The 14,578-nt window shown below is 42.9% G+C and overlaps 1 protein-coding gene across 5 annotated transcripts; it reads right to left on the reverse strand.

The window, feature by feature from the left end:
- Positions 1-218: 218 nt before the first annotated feature.
- Positions 219-14,578, reverse strand: LOC150057416 (uncharacterized). Of its 5 annotated transcripts, XM_090340161.1 has the most exons (6): positions 14,497-14,558; positions 14,176-14,365; positions 10,031-10,167; positions 4,785-4,911; positions 4,449-4,541; positions 219-2,272 (listed from the first exon to the last, which is right to left on the reverse strand). In XM_090340161.1, exons 2-6 carry the CDS (start codon positions 14,255-14,257, stop codon positions 717-719), a joined length of 1,995 nt encoding a protein of 664 aa, XP_090196287.1. In that variant the 5' UTR covers positions 14,258-14,365; positions 14,497-14,558; the 3' UTR covers positions 219-716. The 5 variants fall into 5 exon arrangements, with proteins under 5 accessions (XP_090196287.1, XP_090196288.1, XP_090196290.1 ...); XM_090340162.1 differs by lacking the exon at positions 14,176-14,365 and having other exon boundaries at positions 14,497-14,578; XM_090340164.1 differs by lacking the exon at positions 14,176-14,365 and having other exon boundaries at positions 10,031-10,080; positions 14,497-14,557.

A 14,578-nucleotide genomic window follows, 5' to 3' on the forward strand; every position in this document is an offset into this window, starting at 1 on the left:
TAAGTCACTGGGATTACAGGCATGAGGCACCTGGCCCCTTTTTACAAATTCTAATACATGAAGTAGCAAAAAGTCACTGTTAATTTGTGCCAATGTATTTCTTTGACTTTTGGTTTCTCTCCTGTATGAATTTTCTGACACACAAAGACTAGAAACTTACAACACACATGTAATCCATTAGCTATAGTGAATTGGGTAGTAATTCATACAAACCAAACAATGGCTCAAAAGAGTATTTATTTCTCACATAAAGTATAATTGCACAGTTTGAGGATTTAAGTAGGAAGATCTCTGATCTTAACTGCTTTATTCTTCATCACAGTGAAGTTCTCTGACCTATAGCTCCCAAGGTCACCCTGATATCATCAGTAAATAAGGAATTCACAGGACATGAGAAATCAGGAGTATCTTTTTCATGACTTGGCCCTTACTTGTGCCTATATTGTGCTACACAGCCCAGTTACACACGTCTGTTTGCAATAAACGCTAGGAAATATTAGTGAGGTATATACATATATCCAGTCTCTGCCATGTGTAACTGTTGTTAACTTGGGGCCTGACCACTGTCCTTGAGCATTCTTGCATATGGATAGATACCATGCTATTATTTGAGCCATAGCTCTACTTCCAGCTTCTTGGTGCTTTACTGGAGGTAAAGCCTTACAGACTTAAGTGATCAGGCTGGCTTTTACCTGTGATTCTCAGATCTCAACCTCCTAAGTAGCTAAGATTACAGGTGTGAGCCACCAGCGCCTTGCTTTACCATTTAGGACTTTCCCTATGTGAATTTTTTGATGCCTGCTAAGGTGTGACTTCTGGCAAAAGGCTCTTCCACACTTAAAACATTCATAGGGCTTTTCCCCTGTGTGAGTTCTGTGATGTTTGGTGAGGGCTGACTTTAAGCAAAATGTCTTTCCACAGTCACTACACTCATAGGGCTTCTCACCTGTGTGAGTTCTTTGATGTATAGTGAGATCTGACTTATGGCAGAATGTTCTTTTACAGTATTTACATTCATGTGGCTTTTCACCAGTGTGAGTTCTCTGATGTGAGTTGAGGTTTGATTTCACACAGAAAGACTTCCCACACTCATTACATTCATAAGGCTTCTCCCCAGTGTGAATTCTCACATGTTTAGTGAGTTCCAACTTCTGGTAGAAAGCTTTCCCACATTCTGCACATGCAAAAGGTTTCTCCCCTGTGTGAATGCTCTCGTGCCTCCTGAGATTTGCCTTCTGGCAAAAGGTTTTTCCACATTCATTACATACAAAGGGCTTTTCCCCTGTGTGGGTTCTGAGATGCATAGTGAGATTTGATTTCATGCAGAATGTTTTCCCACATTCACTACATTCATAAGGTTTTTCTTTGGTATGGATTCTCTGATGTGTGGTGAGGCCTGACTTCTGACAGAAGGCTTTCTTACATTCCTGACATTCATAGGGTTTCTCTCCTGTGTGAATCCTGTTATGTGTACTAAGGGCTGACTTTTGGTAAAAGCATTTTCCACATTCATAGCACTCGTAAGGTCTATCCCCTGTGTGGATTTTTTGATGGGTAATAAGGCTTGACTTTTGAGAAAAAGACTTTTCACATTCATTGCATGCATAGGGCTTCTCCCCTGTATGTGTTCTCTGATGAACTGTGAGGACTGATTTCCTAAAGAAAGATTTTTTGCATTCATTACATTTATAGGGTTCTTTTCTTGTGTGCATTTTATGATGTTTAGTAAGGTTAGATATTTTTAAAAATGCTTTACCACATAATTTACATTCAAAGGTTTTCTTTCCTTCCTGAGCATTTCCTTGGGCAATGGTTGACTCATAGGCTTTTTCATAATCACAGTACTCAGAGGTCTCCACATTGACCCTCTTCTGTGACAATAACAGTACCTCTGAGTTGATGTTTTCCTCTTGTCCACTATATTCAAAATACTGTCGTCTAGTGGGACTCTTGTGATTTTGCTTAAGCAGCTCACGGTATGTGAGAGATTTCCCAGTTATGCTACAATCTTCAGATTCCCCTCCAGAACAGGTCTCATTGAGCACATTAGAGAGAAGCGTGTTTTCATGTAGATTAAACTCCTTGGTAGTCCTTCCTGAATAGTTTCCATTATTTATAAGCACATTTGGAAATTGTTTTAAGCTCAAATTAAATAATTTTCCTCGTTCAGCTCTTTCCCCAGTTGATATATTGGTGTTGCCAGAAACTTGCCACAAATGTCTACTGTGACTTTCTTGGTTTTTCTCAACTAGGACTTCAAATCTCTGGTTATCTGAAAAGAGAAAGAAAAATAAATAAAACAAAACATATCCATGAAATGTTTAATAGAATGTTCATGTAAAGGTAAAGAAATTTCTTCCTATCACTGTGACATAAGGGTTTTCAAAATGAGTAAGTATTGGAACTGCAAAGATATAACTCTTCTTACCGGCTTGTGCATTTTTTTGGGGGGGTCGATTTTGGTTGTTGTTTTTTTTTTGAATAACACCAACAGCCTTTATTGGTTTCAATATTACTATGAAAGGAGGAAACATGCTACTTCTTCTTCACGGGGTGGTGCCCCCAGATCAAGTTTCCTTCCCCAGTTCTTTTTTTTTTTTTTTAAACTTTTAGTAATTACATGTACTTATTGCCTAGTTGTGGTTTTCATCGGAGGGCTTACTATCAGATACTGTCCCAATTTCTCCTCTACTCTACTGCTGTAAGAATGGAAGGTATTTCATTGCTGGTATTATCAGTATGTAATTTGAAGATTGGAAAGTTTATATGGATCATCTATTTACATGCAGTAAAGCCATTTGTCTGGAAGGATCATGGTTTATGGTGAGGTTTTACATCTAGTTTCCATATTTCTCTGGGGAACAACTTGAGATTTTGTAGATTAAAAGGAAAATTTGGGGGGCAGGGAGTTTGGCCTAGTGGTAGAGTGCTTGCCTAGAGTGCACGAAGACCTGGGATAAGATTCCTCTGTACCACATACATAGAAAAAAAGCCGGAAAAAGCCAGAAGTGGTGCTATAGCTTGAGAAAGCCTAGGTTCAGTGCCCAGGACTGGCAAAAAAAAAAAAAAAAAAAAAAAAAAAAAAAAAAAAGGAAAATTTTCTCTTCCTATGTTGCATAAAGAGTGTCAGAATTACAATTTAACCCAGTTTTCTCTGCTTCTCAGAATCAGGTGTAAGAAACCTGGGCAACCTCCATCCAACCAGCGATCTAAAGCATTTTGTTGTTGTTGCTATGTTTTACTTATTATTTATTTTGTCAGCTGGGCACTGTTCCTGAGCCTCTTTGTGCTCAAGGCCAGTACTTTACCACCTGGGCCACAGCAACACTTCAGGCATTTTTGGTTTATGTAGAACTATAGAATCAAACCTAGGACTTCATGCATGCTAGGCAGGCACTCTACCAGTAAGCCACATTCCCAGTCTTGATCTAAAAGCTTTAATTTAGCATTCCAAGTGTGCCTACCACCTTTGCGAAGTGTTTTCTGGCTCTGTTTAGATCAACAGCCAATGTTATACACCCTAGTCTCTGACACATTGCAAGCTTCCTTCATAACTCACTGTTTTGGACAGCTTTTGTCTTTCTTTGTTCAAGTTCCAGATATTTCATAGAAAATGGAGTCTTGACGCTGGGAATGTGGCTTAGCGTTAGAGTGCATGCCTAACACATATGAAGCCCTGGGTTTGATTCCACAGTACCACATAAACAGAAAAGGCCAGAAGTAGCACTGTGGCTCAAGTGGTAGAGAGCAAGCTTTGAGCAAAAGAAGTTTAAGGACAGTGTCCAGGCCCTAAATTTAAGCCCCAGGACTGGAGGGGGTAAGGGTGGGGGAGAAAAAGAAAATGGAAAAATGGAATCCTGTTCTTTCTCGTTTTCTCCCAAGTTAGAAACCTATTCCCATGTTCCTGTACCAAGTCTTCCTTATGACTTATGAAGTTGTGATGAACTTCACTACTGGACTTCTTTTCTCAACTCCTTACCAACTGTAGATAACTTCTTCCATAAATATAAATTTAACTAACAAATTTGGGGCTCAGAGTGTGGCCTAGTGGTAGAGTGCCTGCCTAGCATGCATGAGGCCCTGGGTTTGATTCCTCAGTACTGCATACACAGAAAAAAATCGAAAGTGGTGCTCTGACTTAAGTGGCAGAGTGATAGCCTTGTGCCCAGGCACTGTGTTCAAGCCCCAGGACTGGGAAGAAAGAAAAAGTGTACAGCAAAGAAAACCTAAAACCATCTGAGGAGGAAGGTAGGGGATAAACAATATATACTGGGATAAATATAGCAAACAATTTGAAACATTAAGCAGAATGAAAGGTAGAGATAGATGAGTCAAGAGCCCTCTATATAAAATGCACATTTTATACAAGCAGTCTAGACAGATAAATGTTAGCAGCGTCTGCTCAGCTTGTTTCATCCCTGGCTTCCCTGTCCAGTATGCACACTAACCTGAGACGCTTTGGTTTGGGGGTTCTTTGGCCATCCACGGCTCTGCTCCTTGCTCCAGTTTGAAAATCACTTCAGGTTTGGTGATGAAATGCCCTGTTAATGAGATATAGTATAGGGTTTTGTCAAACTACTAAGTTGGTCTTGTAAAGAATGCTAACAAACTCACCTTATAGGAGTTATTTGGGTCAGCTAATTTGAACCTTTTGTTAAAGAAGGGTGACATGTTTATCACTGTCTGGAATTTTACACCAAAATAGCATTTAATGTTACAAATGGTTCTTATGTTTACCAACAAAGAAAATACTGCTTCTGGGAGTTACTGGAGGTTTTACTCACCCAATGACACCAGGCTACTATAGGTCTCCAGCATCACATCCCTGTACAGGGTCCTCTGAGCACTGGTCAGGCCCTGCCACTCTTCCCAGGTGAAGTCCACAGACACATCCTCAAATGATATCAGTTCCTGTAACGGTACATTACTTTTCAACCCAAGTCATCACATTTGGTCACAAGAACAACAGTCTGGGAGTGCATTCCTGTGTGTGTGTGTGTGTGTGTGTGTGTGTGTGTGTGTGTGTGTGTGTGTTCCACATAGGAGAAGATTCTGTACTCTACATAATGGGAGAAGGGAAACTCACAGACTAGTCCTGCCACTGTTAAATTACAAAAGTTGCCTCTTAAGTCTAAAATTAAGACAGGCATGGTGATAGAATTTACCTCAAGGTATTTGATAAAGAATATTCACTCTGAGGAATGGCACATTGTCTCAAGTGGTAGAGTACTAGCCTTGAGCACAAAGAGGCTCAGGGATAGCACCCAGGCTCTGAGTTCAAGCCCCATGACTGACTAAATTAAAAAAAAAAGAAGAAAGAAAAAAGAATGTTTAATGATGAAAGGAATGACATTGGTCTAGATTCATTGTATTCATATTACATTGGATAATGTGTACTTCCTTTGTACAACTAAAGATAAAAAGAATGTTCATTTCTGTGTGTGTGTGTGTGCCCGCGCGCACGTGTGCACACAGTATTGGAGCTTAAACTCGGGGCTCTGTCTCTTAGTTTTTTTTGCTCAAGACTGGTTTTCTGCCATCAGAACTTCTTTCCACTTCCAGCTTTTTACTGGTTAGCTAGAGATACATCTCTTGAATTTGTCTGCCTGAGCACACTTCAGATCAAAGTCCTTAGTTCTCAGCCTCCTGAGTAGCTTGAATTACAGGTCTGAGCTACCAGCACTCAAAGTGTTCCCAAAGCACTTTAACAGCTTTTTTGTTTTTTGTTTTTGTTTTTGTCCAGTCCCAGGGCTTCAACTCAGGCCCTGAGCATTGTCCTTGGTCTTTCACTCAAGGATTGTGCTCTACCACCTGAGCCACAGCACCACTTCTGGCTTTTTCTATGTATATGGTACTAAGGAATCAACTTGGGGTCTTTGTGCATGCTAGGCAAGCACTCCACCACTAGTCTAAACTCCCGGCTCCACTTTTCAATTTTTTAAACCATTGTTAATGCTATTTATGTCTTTAAATTGAAACATCCCTTTTGATATCTCTCTAATTTACTGTTTATCCTTTCCCTGGTGCCAAAGATCAGACTTTTTGCCATCCTAAGTCTTGATACAGATGCCCTCCTTTGTAAACCACCCAGAAGACACTTCCTATGTTAGGACCTTTAGCCTCAATAAAAGGCTTCTCCATAGTGGTCTTTATTTGCCTACTTTCATAAGTAGAGGAGGCTGATTTGGTAAAACAGAGGAAGCAGTTGGTCACTGGTGGTTCACGCCTGTAATCTTAGGTACTCAGGAAGCTGAGATCTGAGGATCATGGTTCAAAGCCAGGCGGAGACTCTTCAATTAACCACCAGAAAACCAGACATAGAGCTGTGGCTCAAAGTGGTAGAGTCCTAGGCTTGAGGAAAAGAGCTCAGGGACAGCAACTAGGCTCTGAGTTCAAGCCCCGTGACCAAAAAAGGAAAAGGACCATAAAAATGGCAGTGGGGGGCCGGGAGTTTGGCCTAGTGGTAGAGTGCTTGCCTAGCATGCACAAAGACCTGGGTTCGATTCCTCGGCACCACATACATAGAAAAAAAAAAGCCTAAAGTGGTGCTGAAGCTCAAGTGGTAGAGTTCTAGCCTTGAGAAAGTCCAAGGACAATGCTCAGGCCCTGAGTTCAAGACCAGGACTGGCAAAAAAAAAAAAAATGGGAGTGGATGGGTAACTGCAATGAAGGTGACAATGATGGCAAAAGTGGTGACAACAGTGACAGTGGCAATGAGACAGCAGCTAAAGAGTACTAGAGAGGAAAAAGAGGGAAGAGAGGTGGTGAAAGACAACAAAGAATAGATAACAGTAGTAAGAAGCTAGGTGACAGCAGAGAGCTAAGGCTAGAGACAAAAGCCACAAGAAGAGACAGGGATGGCAAATTGCTGTCTCGACTGCCCAGAATTCCAGAGAGTTTGTAAGTCTAAAGAATTAATAGTCTTGGGCTGGGAGTGTGGCCTAATGGTAGAGGGCTTGCCTCGCATGCATAAAGCCCTGGGTTCAATTCCTCGATACCACATACACAGAAAAAGCCAGAAAGTGATGCTCAAGTGGTAGAGTGCTAGCCCTGAGAAAGCTCAAGGATAGTACACAGGCCCTGCATTCAAGCCTCAGGATTAGGTTGGGGGAAAAAAAGAATTAACAGTCTTTTACACACAGAAAAATGTTGACAGTCTCAGACATCCTAGGTCTTAAGGCTGTTAAGGGCTGAGGATCCTCCAAACACCCTGTGCTATAAACCTTGTCACTGTATGACAAAGGGTGCTGTCCCTGTAGTAAGGACCCAGGGCCTGTAGCAGCTTTGCCATCTACTACTGCTTGCTACTGCTACTCACTGATGAAAAAGGCCAATCATTACAAAAGTTTCCTAGTGCCAGGGCCACTGGTGCTAAGGCCCAAAGCAATAAGCCACCTGTCTGAGTTCCACTGCTTGAAAAAACCTTAGCTCAGAGCTCTTAGGCCTAGAGGTGTAAGTTTAAGTATTCCTAGAGGTATGAGCCAATGAGTTTTACTCCTAGGAACTGAACACTAAAAAGGCTTGGAGTTGCCAGCTTTTTCCTATCTATAATTCTTATATAGATAGAGCAAAATGATCCCAGCTAACTGCCTAGAAACAAAATCATCTTTGCTAATAAGAATGAATGAGCTAAAAGCCGGGTACAGTGGCTCATGCCTGTAATCCTAGCTATTCAGGATGCTGAAATCTGAGGATCAAGGTTCAAAGCCAGCCCCGGCACAAAAGGACCTAAGACTTTTATCTCCAATTAACCTCTAGAAAATGGGAAATGGGGCTTGGCTCGAGGGTAGGTCTAGATTGGTAGTTTTGAGCTGTAGAGCTCAGGGACAATGCCCAGGCTCAGGGGTAGGGCTGTAGCCTTGAGCTGAAGAGCTCAGGGACAGTGCCCAGGCCTAGTTCAAGCCCCAGGACTCAGAAAAAAAAAAAAAAAAAAAGGAATAAAATGAGCTAAGTGCTAATGACTTACACCTGTAATCCTAACTAAGGTGTTATCAGAAGGATGACGATTTGAGAAAAGGTTAGGTAAAAAAGTTCAAGGGACCCACTTTTCTCAACTAGTAGCTGCGTTGGTGGTATCTTACAACAGAAAGCCTAAAATAGGTGAATCACAGTCCAAAGTAAGATCCCATGCTTGGGAATATGGGAGTAGACTAATGTTTATGAAAATTATAAGCTATTTACTGTTTAGCTGTCATTCCCAGGATAAGGTGGTCCTCTATCACTTTTATACAAAATATGCCTCTTGTGGAAATTTATACCACACTTTCTGCATACTTCCCTATAGGAAACCAATAAAATCCTTGGTTTATGGAACCTTGGGATCTGAAACTGGCTAAAGGCTACCTAAAGCTCAATTTCATGAATCTGATCCCCTTTACTGCCTTGTTCCCGGTGGCAGCAGATTAAGGGGCACACAGCAGGTTGCAACAGTAGAGCATCTAGGGACCAGGAGTTCAGTTCCTCAGTACCATATACATACACAGAAAAAGCTGGAAGTGGTCCTGTGGTTCAAGTGGTAGAGTGTTAACCTTGAGAAAGTCCAAGGACAGTGCCCAGTCCCTGAGTTTAAGCCCCAGGACTGGGGTAAAAAAAAAAGAAAAGCCTAAATAAAGGGAAGAGGAAACAAACAAACATTTCTTGAACTTTACAGTCCAAAGGCAGAGGCTTACAAAAGGAATCAGACCTGATCACAAGAACACTATGCTGGGCAGGGAGTGTGGCCTAGTGGTAGAGTGCTTGCCTAGCCAGCATGAAGCTCTGCATTTGATTCCTCCACATACACAGAAAAAGTCAGAAGTGGTTCTGTGGTTCAACTGGTAGAGTGATAGCCTTGAGAAAGCTCAAGGATAGTGCCCAGGCCCCTGAGTTCAAGCCCCAGGCAAGGGTGGCAAACAAACAAACAAAAACAAAACACTTGAGTGAGTTATAGTCCAAAACAAAAATTAAAAAACAAAAACAAAAACAAAAAAACAACCTGTAGAAATGCTTGATGAGAGGTACACACAGAACACAGATGGCTGCTAAGGACCTGTGGTCAACTGAACTCCCAGTTTCTTAGTTTTCGTTATATGACCTATGTGACCAGATGGTGTGTCTTCATGTCCCATGAGACCTTGGCATTAGTCTCAACTCATGTCAAAAAAGTGACATCTGGGCTGGGGGTTTAGCCTAGTGGCAGAGGGCTTGTCTAGCATGCATGAAGACTGGCGTTCCATCCCTCAGTACCACATATATAGGGGGGAAAAAAAAGCCAGAAATGGTGCTGAGGCTCAAATGGTAGAGGTCTAGTCTAGAGGAAAAAACAAAAAAGAATCCAAGGACAGTGCTCAGGCCCTGAGTCCCTACCCAGGACAAGTGACATCAGAAAGGCCAGAGACAGCTGGGCACAGTGGCTCATGCCTATAATCCAGGCTACTCAGGGACTGAAGTTCACAGTTTAAAGCCAGCCCGGGTACTAAAGATCATGACACTCTTATCTCCAATTAATCACTAGAAAACTGGAAGTGGCACTGTGGCTCAAGGGGTAGGGCGGTAGCCTTGAGCTGAAAAGCTCGAGGACAGCACCTAGGCCCAGAGTTCAAGCCCTATGACCACCAACAACAAAAAGGGCAAAGACAAATTTCTCTTGATTGTGAGGTGAATATCTGTATGTGCCAGCATTGTTGTATTTACCATTTACTTCAAAATGAGCTTTGCTCATTTCTTCATTTTCTTTTATTTTTTACTTTGTCAGTCTTGGGGCTTAAACTCAGGCTTGGGCACTAGCCCTGAGCTTTTATGCTCAATATCTGCATGCTACCCCTGTGGGCCATAGCACTACTTCATGTTTTCAGGTGGTTAATTGGCAATAGTCTTATATACTTTGCCTGCTCAGGTTGGCTTTGAAATATGATCACCAAGCTTCCTGAATTACTAGGATTTACAAGCATGATCCACAGGTGCCTGGCTACTTCTACATTTTCATTTTTAAGCCATAAATCTTATAGAAGGCTTAAAAATATAATGTAAAGCAAAATGAAAAACAACTCACCAGAGACATACTCATATTTTGGTGCTCTTGGAAACAGAGCTCTGTAGAAGCTGAGAGAAATGTGAGTGAAGCGGAGTCATGAGAACTGAGAATAGGTTGATGCTCACTTTTCCTACTCAAAGCTTTAGGTGCATGGGCTGGAAAACACAAAAAAGAGAACTGAAAAGAGAAAGCTTCTCTGTAGAATAGTCCCCCACACTTCACAAGGGGCAATAAATAAAATACCTGATTAAAACACATATACAATACTTGATAATACAATGCATGATATAATTAGGATTAATAACATTATTACCTACTGACTTAGCAACATTTATATTACTTAAAAATATAATTTAACTGGAAGAGTGTGAGGGAAGGGGTGATACCCCCCCAAAAATGTACTCTTTACATATAACTTACACAACTTTTTACATATATACTTATATATCTCTCTGCACATCTCCTTTATAAAAGCAATAAAAAATATTTAAAGGATTTGGAATGTGGCTTAATAGTAGAGTATTTGCCTAGCATGCATGAAGCCTGGGTTGGATTCCTCAATGCCATATAAACAGAAAAAGGCAGAAGTGGTTCTATAGCTCAAATGGTAGAGTGTTAGCCTTGATAAAACAAAGAGGCTCAGGGACAGCCCCCAAGCACTGAGTTCAAGCCCCAAGACTGGCCAAAAAAAAAAAAAAAATGTTTTGCAAACAGATACTTAGGGCAGGCACTGTTGGCTGATACTTGCAATCATAGCCACTCCGGAGGTTGAAATCTGAGGACTGTGGTGCAAAGCCAGTTAAGGCAGACATATCCAAAAGGTTCTCATTTCCAATAAACTGGAGGAGAGGGAGAGGACAGAGAAAGGCGAGGAATGAAAGCAAGAAAAAGAAAGGAAGGATAGGAAGAAATTAAAGAAGATAAGAAAGATATGAGCAAGCTATGGTTCAAGTGGTTGAATAAAAGAAGCTCAGGGCCAGTACCAAGGCCCTGAGTTCAAGACCCAGTACCAGCATAAAGAAAGAAAGAAAAAGAAACCCTGGAACTGGCACTAAGGGGGAAAAAAAGTATACTTGGGCTATATTCATTATCTCTATTAACATAAAGGTTCTGCACATGACTGCAAGTCAGTGTTTCTATCAAAATGTTTTTATCAAAGTGGTTTTATGTGCCTACACATAATGGAAACATACTCCTTCCAACCCAACATTTTTTTGCCCACAATACATAATGGCTAATTTTGGTGTTACATTCTTGTAACAATCTAAGATAGATCTCCTTTTACTTAAGCTCACTTACTCTATTTTCCAACAATAAACTGGGCTTTTCCATTAGCAAATAGGACAACAGTACACACAGTATAAATATAGGTTCAATGAATATTTCCACATTGCTGCTTGCCTATGTAGATATTGTCATGTTGTGAAAAGACCTGGGGTTAATCTGAGGGGACCTGGACTTAAAAAACTCAACATAGGGCCTGGGTAGAATGCTTGTCTAGCATGCAAGAAGACCTGGGTTCACTTCCTCAGTACCACATATATAGAAAAAAGCCAGAAATGGTGCTGATGCTCAAGTGGTAGAGCTCTAGCCTTGAGAAACTCCAAGGACAGTGCTCAGGCCCTGAGCTGAAGCCTAGGACTGGCAAAAAAAAAAAAAAAAAAAAAAAAGTCAGCACAGAAGTGGTACTGTGGCTCAAGCGGTAAAGAGCTAGTCTTGAGCACAAAGAGGCTCAGGAACAGTGTCCAGGCCCTGAGTTCAAGCCCCAGGATAAAAAAAAAAAGAAAACAACAACAACAACAACAAAAAACCAAAACCAAAACTAAAACTAAACATAAGCCAGACACCAATGGCTCATTCCTATAATCCTACCTACTTAGGAGGCTGAGATCTGAGAATCACTGTTTGAAACCAACTTTGGCAGGGAAGTTTCTTTGACTATTATCTCCAAACAATTACCAGAAAGCCAGAAGAGAAGCCCGGGCACAGTGGTTCACACCTGTAATCCTAGCTACTCAGGATGCTGATATCTGAGGATGTTGGTTCAAAGTCAGCCCAGGCAAGAGAAGTCCATGAGACTCTTATCTCCAATTAATCACCAAACAGAAGTGGTTCTCTGGCTCAAGTAGTAGAGCGTTAGCCTTGAGCTGAAGAGCTCAGGGACAGCACCCCCAGAGTTCAAATCCCACAACCGCAATTAAAAGAAGAAGAAGAAGAAGAAGCAGCAGCAGCAGCAGCAGCAGCAGCAGCAGCAGCAGCAGCAGCAGCAGCAGCTAGTCTTTTTTTTTGCCAGCCCTGGGCTTGAGCTCAGGGCCTGAGCACTGTCCTTGGACTTTCTCAAGGCTAGAGCTCTACTACTTGAGCCTCAGCACCACTTCTGGCTTTTTGCTATGCATGTGGTACCGAGGAATTGAACCTGGGTCTTCGTGCATGCTAGGCAAGCACTCTACCACTAGGCCAAACTCCCAGCCCGAAGAAGCTAGTCTTGAGTGAATGAAAAAGCTCAAGGGCAGCACTCAGGTCCTGAAGTCAAGCACCACCAGAACAGGCAAAGGAAAAAAAAAAAAAAAGGAAGTTAGCACAAATCAACAACCAGCTTCAGGGACCGGAAATTTAGCCTAGTGGTAGAGTGCTTGCCTAGCATGCATAAAGACCCAGGTTTGATTCCTTGGTACCACATATATAGAAAAAAGCCAGAAGTGGTGCTGAGGCTCAAGTGGTAGAGCTCTGGCCTTGAGAAAGTCCAAGGACAGTGCTCAGGCCCTGAGCTCAAGCCCAGGACTGGAAAAAAATAAAAAACCAGCTTCAGTCATGGTACCTGCCACATAACAAAAGCCTTATCTGTGATCCAACCAACTCCAGCCCAAAACCTATCCCCACAAATTCCAGATCCACAGAATATCAAGGGGAAAAAGGAGGCCAGGAGTTTGGCCTAAAGTTAAGTGTGCTTGCCTAGCATGCATCGATTCCTCCATATCACATACACAGAAAAAGCCAGAAGTTGTGCTATGGTTCAAATGGTAGAGCTCTAGCCTTGAGAAAGCTCAAAGACGGTGCCCAAGTCCAGAGTTCAAGGCCCAGGACTGGATTAAAAAAATAAGAGCAGGGGAGCCAGGAGTTTGGACTTGAGAAAGTCCAGGAACAGTGCTCAGACCCTAAGCTCAAGCCCAGGACTGGCAAGAAAAAAAAAAGGGGGTAGGGGGGACTAGGCACGATGGCTCACACCTGTAATCCTAACTACTCAGGAGGCTGAGATCTGAGGATCCAGGTTCAAAGCCAGCCCAGGAACAAAAATGCCTGAGACTCTCCAATTAACCTCTAGAAAATAGGAAGTGGGGCTTGGCTCAAGGGTAGGGCAGTAGCCTTGAACTGAAGAGCTCAGGGACAGCACCTAGGCCCAGTTCAAGCCTCATGACCCACCAAAAAAAAGGGGGGGGGGGAATTAATTACACAAAAGGTCTAGGAGGACAGGGGTGTGGTAGAGTGCTTGCCCAGCATGCACAGAAGACATAGGTTAAATTCCTTGGTACCACATACATAGAAAAATGCCAGAAGTGATGCCGTGGCTCAAGTGGTTTGGCTCTATCCTTGAGAAAAACCTAAGTACAGTGCCCAGGCCCGAGTTCAAGCTCAGGACTGGCAAAAATAAAAAATAAAAAATAAAAATCCAGGGGGTTAACGACTAGCTAAATCAACTGCTGACCAGGTGGGCAATTCCTTTCTAACTGGGCAGAAATGAAGGGATCCAGTTACTACCTCTTTTGTACGGTTATTTTAAAAATACCAGGAGGGCTTCTCGACACAGAACAGAGAGCCACAGTGAAGTCTATTCTCAACCCACATTCCACCACCCTACCAGGCCACTTTCTGGCCACAGGATGACGGAAAAAGTCCCATCGCCTGGAGGGCTACCTTATCTTCTTCTGTCCTTAGAGGGCTCACTATCTGTGTATCAGTTCTTGAAATAAACTCATAAATCCAAACCCGGAGTGTCAGGCAGGCCAAACAGAGGAGGAACGCGCTGCAGCTGGAGTCTGTCTACACAGTGACAGTCATTTTCTGGGGCAATCGCTCCTACTCACGTGCTCTCCTTCTAGATGGGCACCCTGAGTTTCACCCGGGTCAGAAGCTCTAAGCTCACACCGCACTCCTCCCAGACTCACGGGCTCTGCAGTCTGCTCCCTCCACCCTCTCCCCCAAAGCAGCTCCAGCTTTCTGGAGCTCCTGGAACCAGCTTCTGCACATCTGGAGGCACACTCGCGGCCTCGCGGCGACACAGTATCTTCTGAGCAAGCAATCATGGCAGCAGACCGCGTGGCCCCGGCCCCATTACAGGACCCGAGGATGCTACGGCTGGTCACCAACATCTGTCAGCGGCTGGTCAGATCTCGCGGGCCGAGAGCCACCGAGGCTCCGGCTCTTGCTCCCCGCCCAGGACCCGGGCGAGGTCCTCAAGACCGTTCCTTCTCATAACTTTCACTAACCTTTTGGAACACAGGATGCGACAGAACAGCTGGGGACAGATTCAGCTTCCAGGGAATTTCGTAGGCAAGATGGCACAGGAGG

Source organism: Megascapheus bottae, chromosome 10, assembly GCF_031878675.1.
Source record: "Megascapheus bottae isolate mThoBot1 chromosome 10, mThoBot2.hap1, whole genome shotgun sequence".
Lineage (NCBI taxonomy): Eukaryota > Metazoa > Chordata > Mammalia > Rodentia > Geomyidae > Megascapheus > Megascapheus bottae.

What these genes read in the sequence shown, in the direction of transcription:
- LOC150057416 (XM_090340161.1), bottom strand. Translation starts at nt 14,257, where the DNA reads ATGTGCAGAAGCTGGTTCCAGGAGCTCCAGAAAGCTGGAGCTGCTTTG. An exon ending in GGGAGCAGACTGCAGAGCCC is followed by an intron (nt 10,168 to 14,175) that starts GTGAGTCTGGGA and finishes TGTGTTTTCCAG; the next exon opens with CCCATGCACCTAAAGCTTTG. An exon ending in AAAATATGAGTATGTCTCTG is followed by an intron (nt 4,912 to 10,030) that starts GTGAGTTGTTTT and finishes GTACCGTTACAG; the next exon opens with GAACTGATATCATTTGAGGA.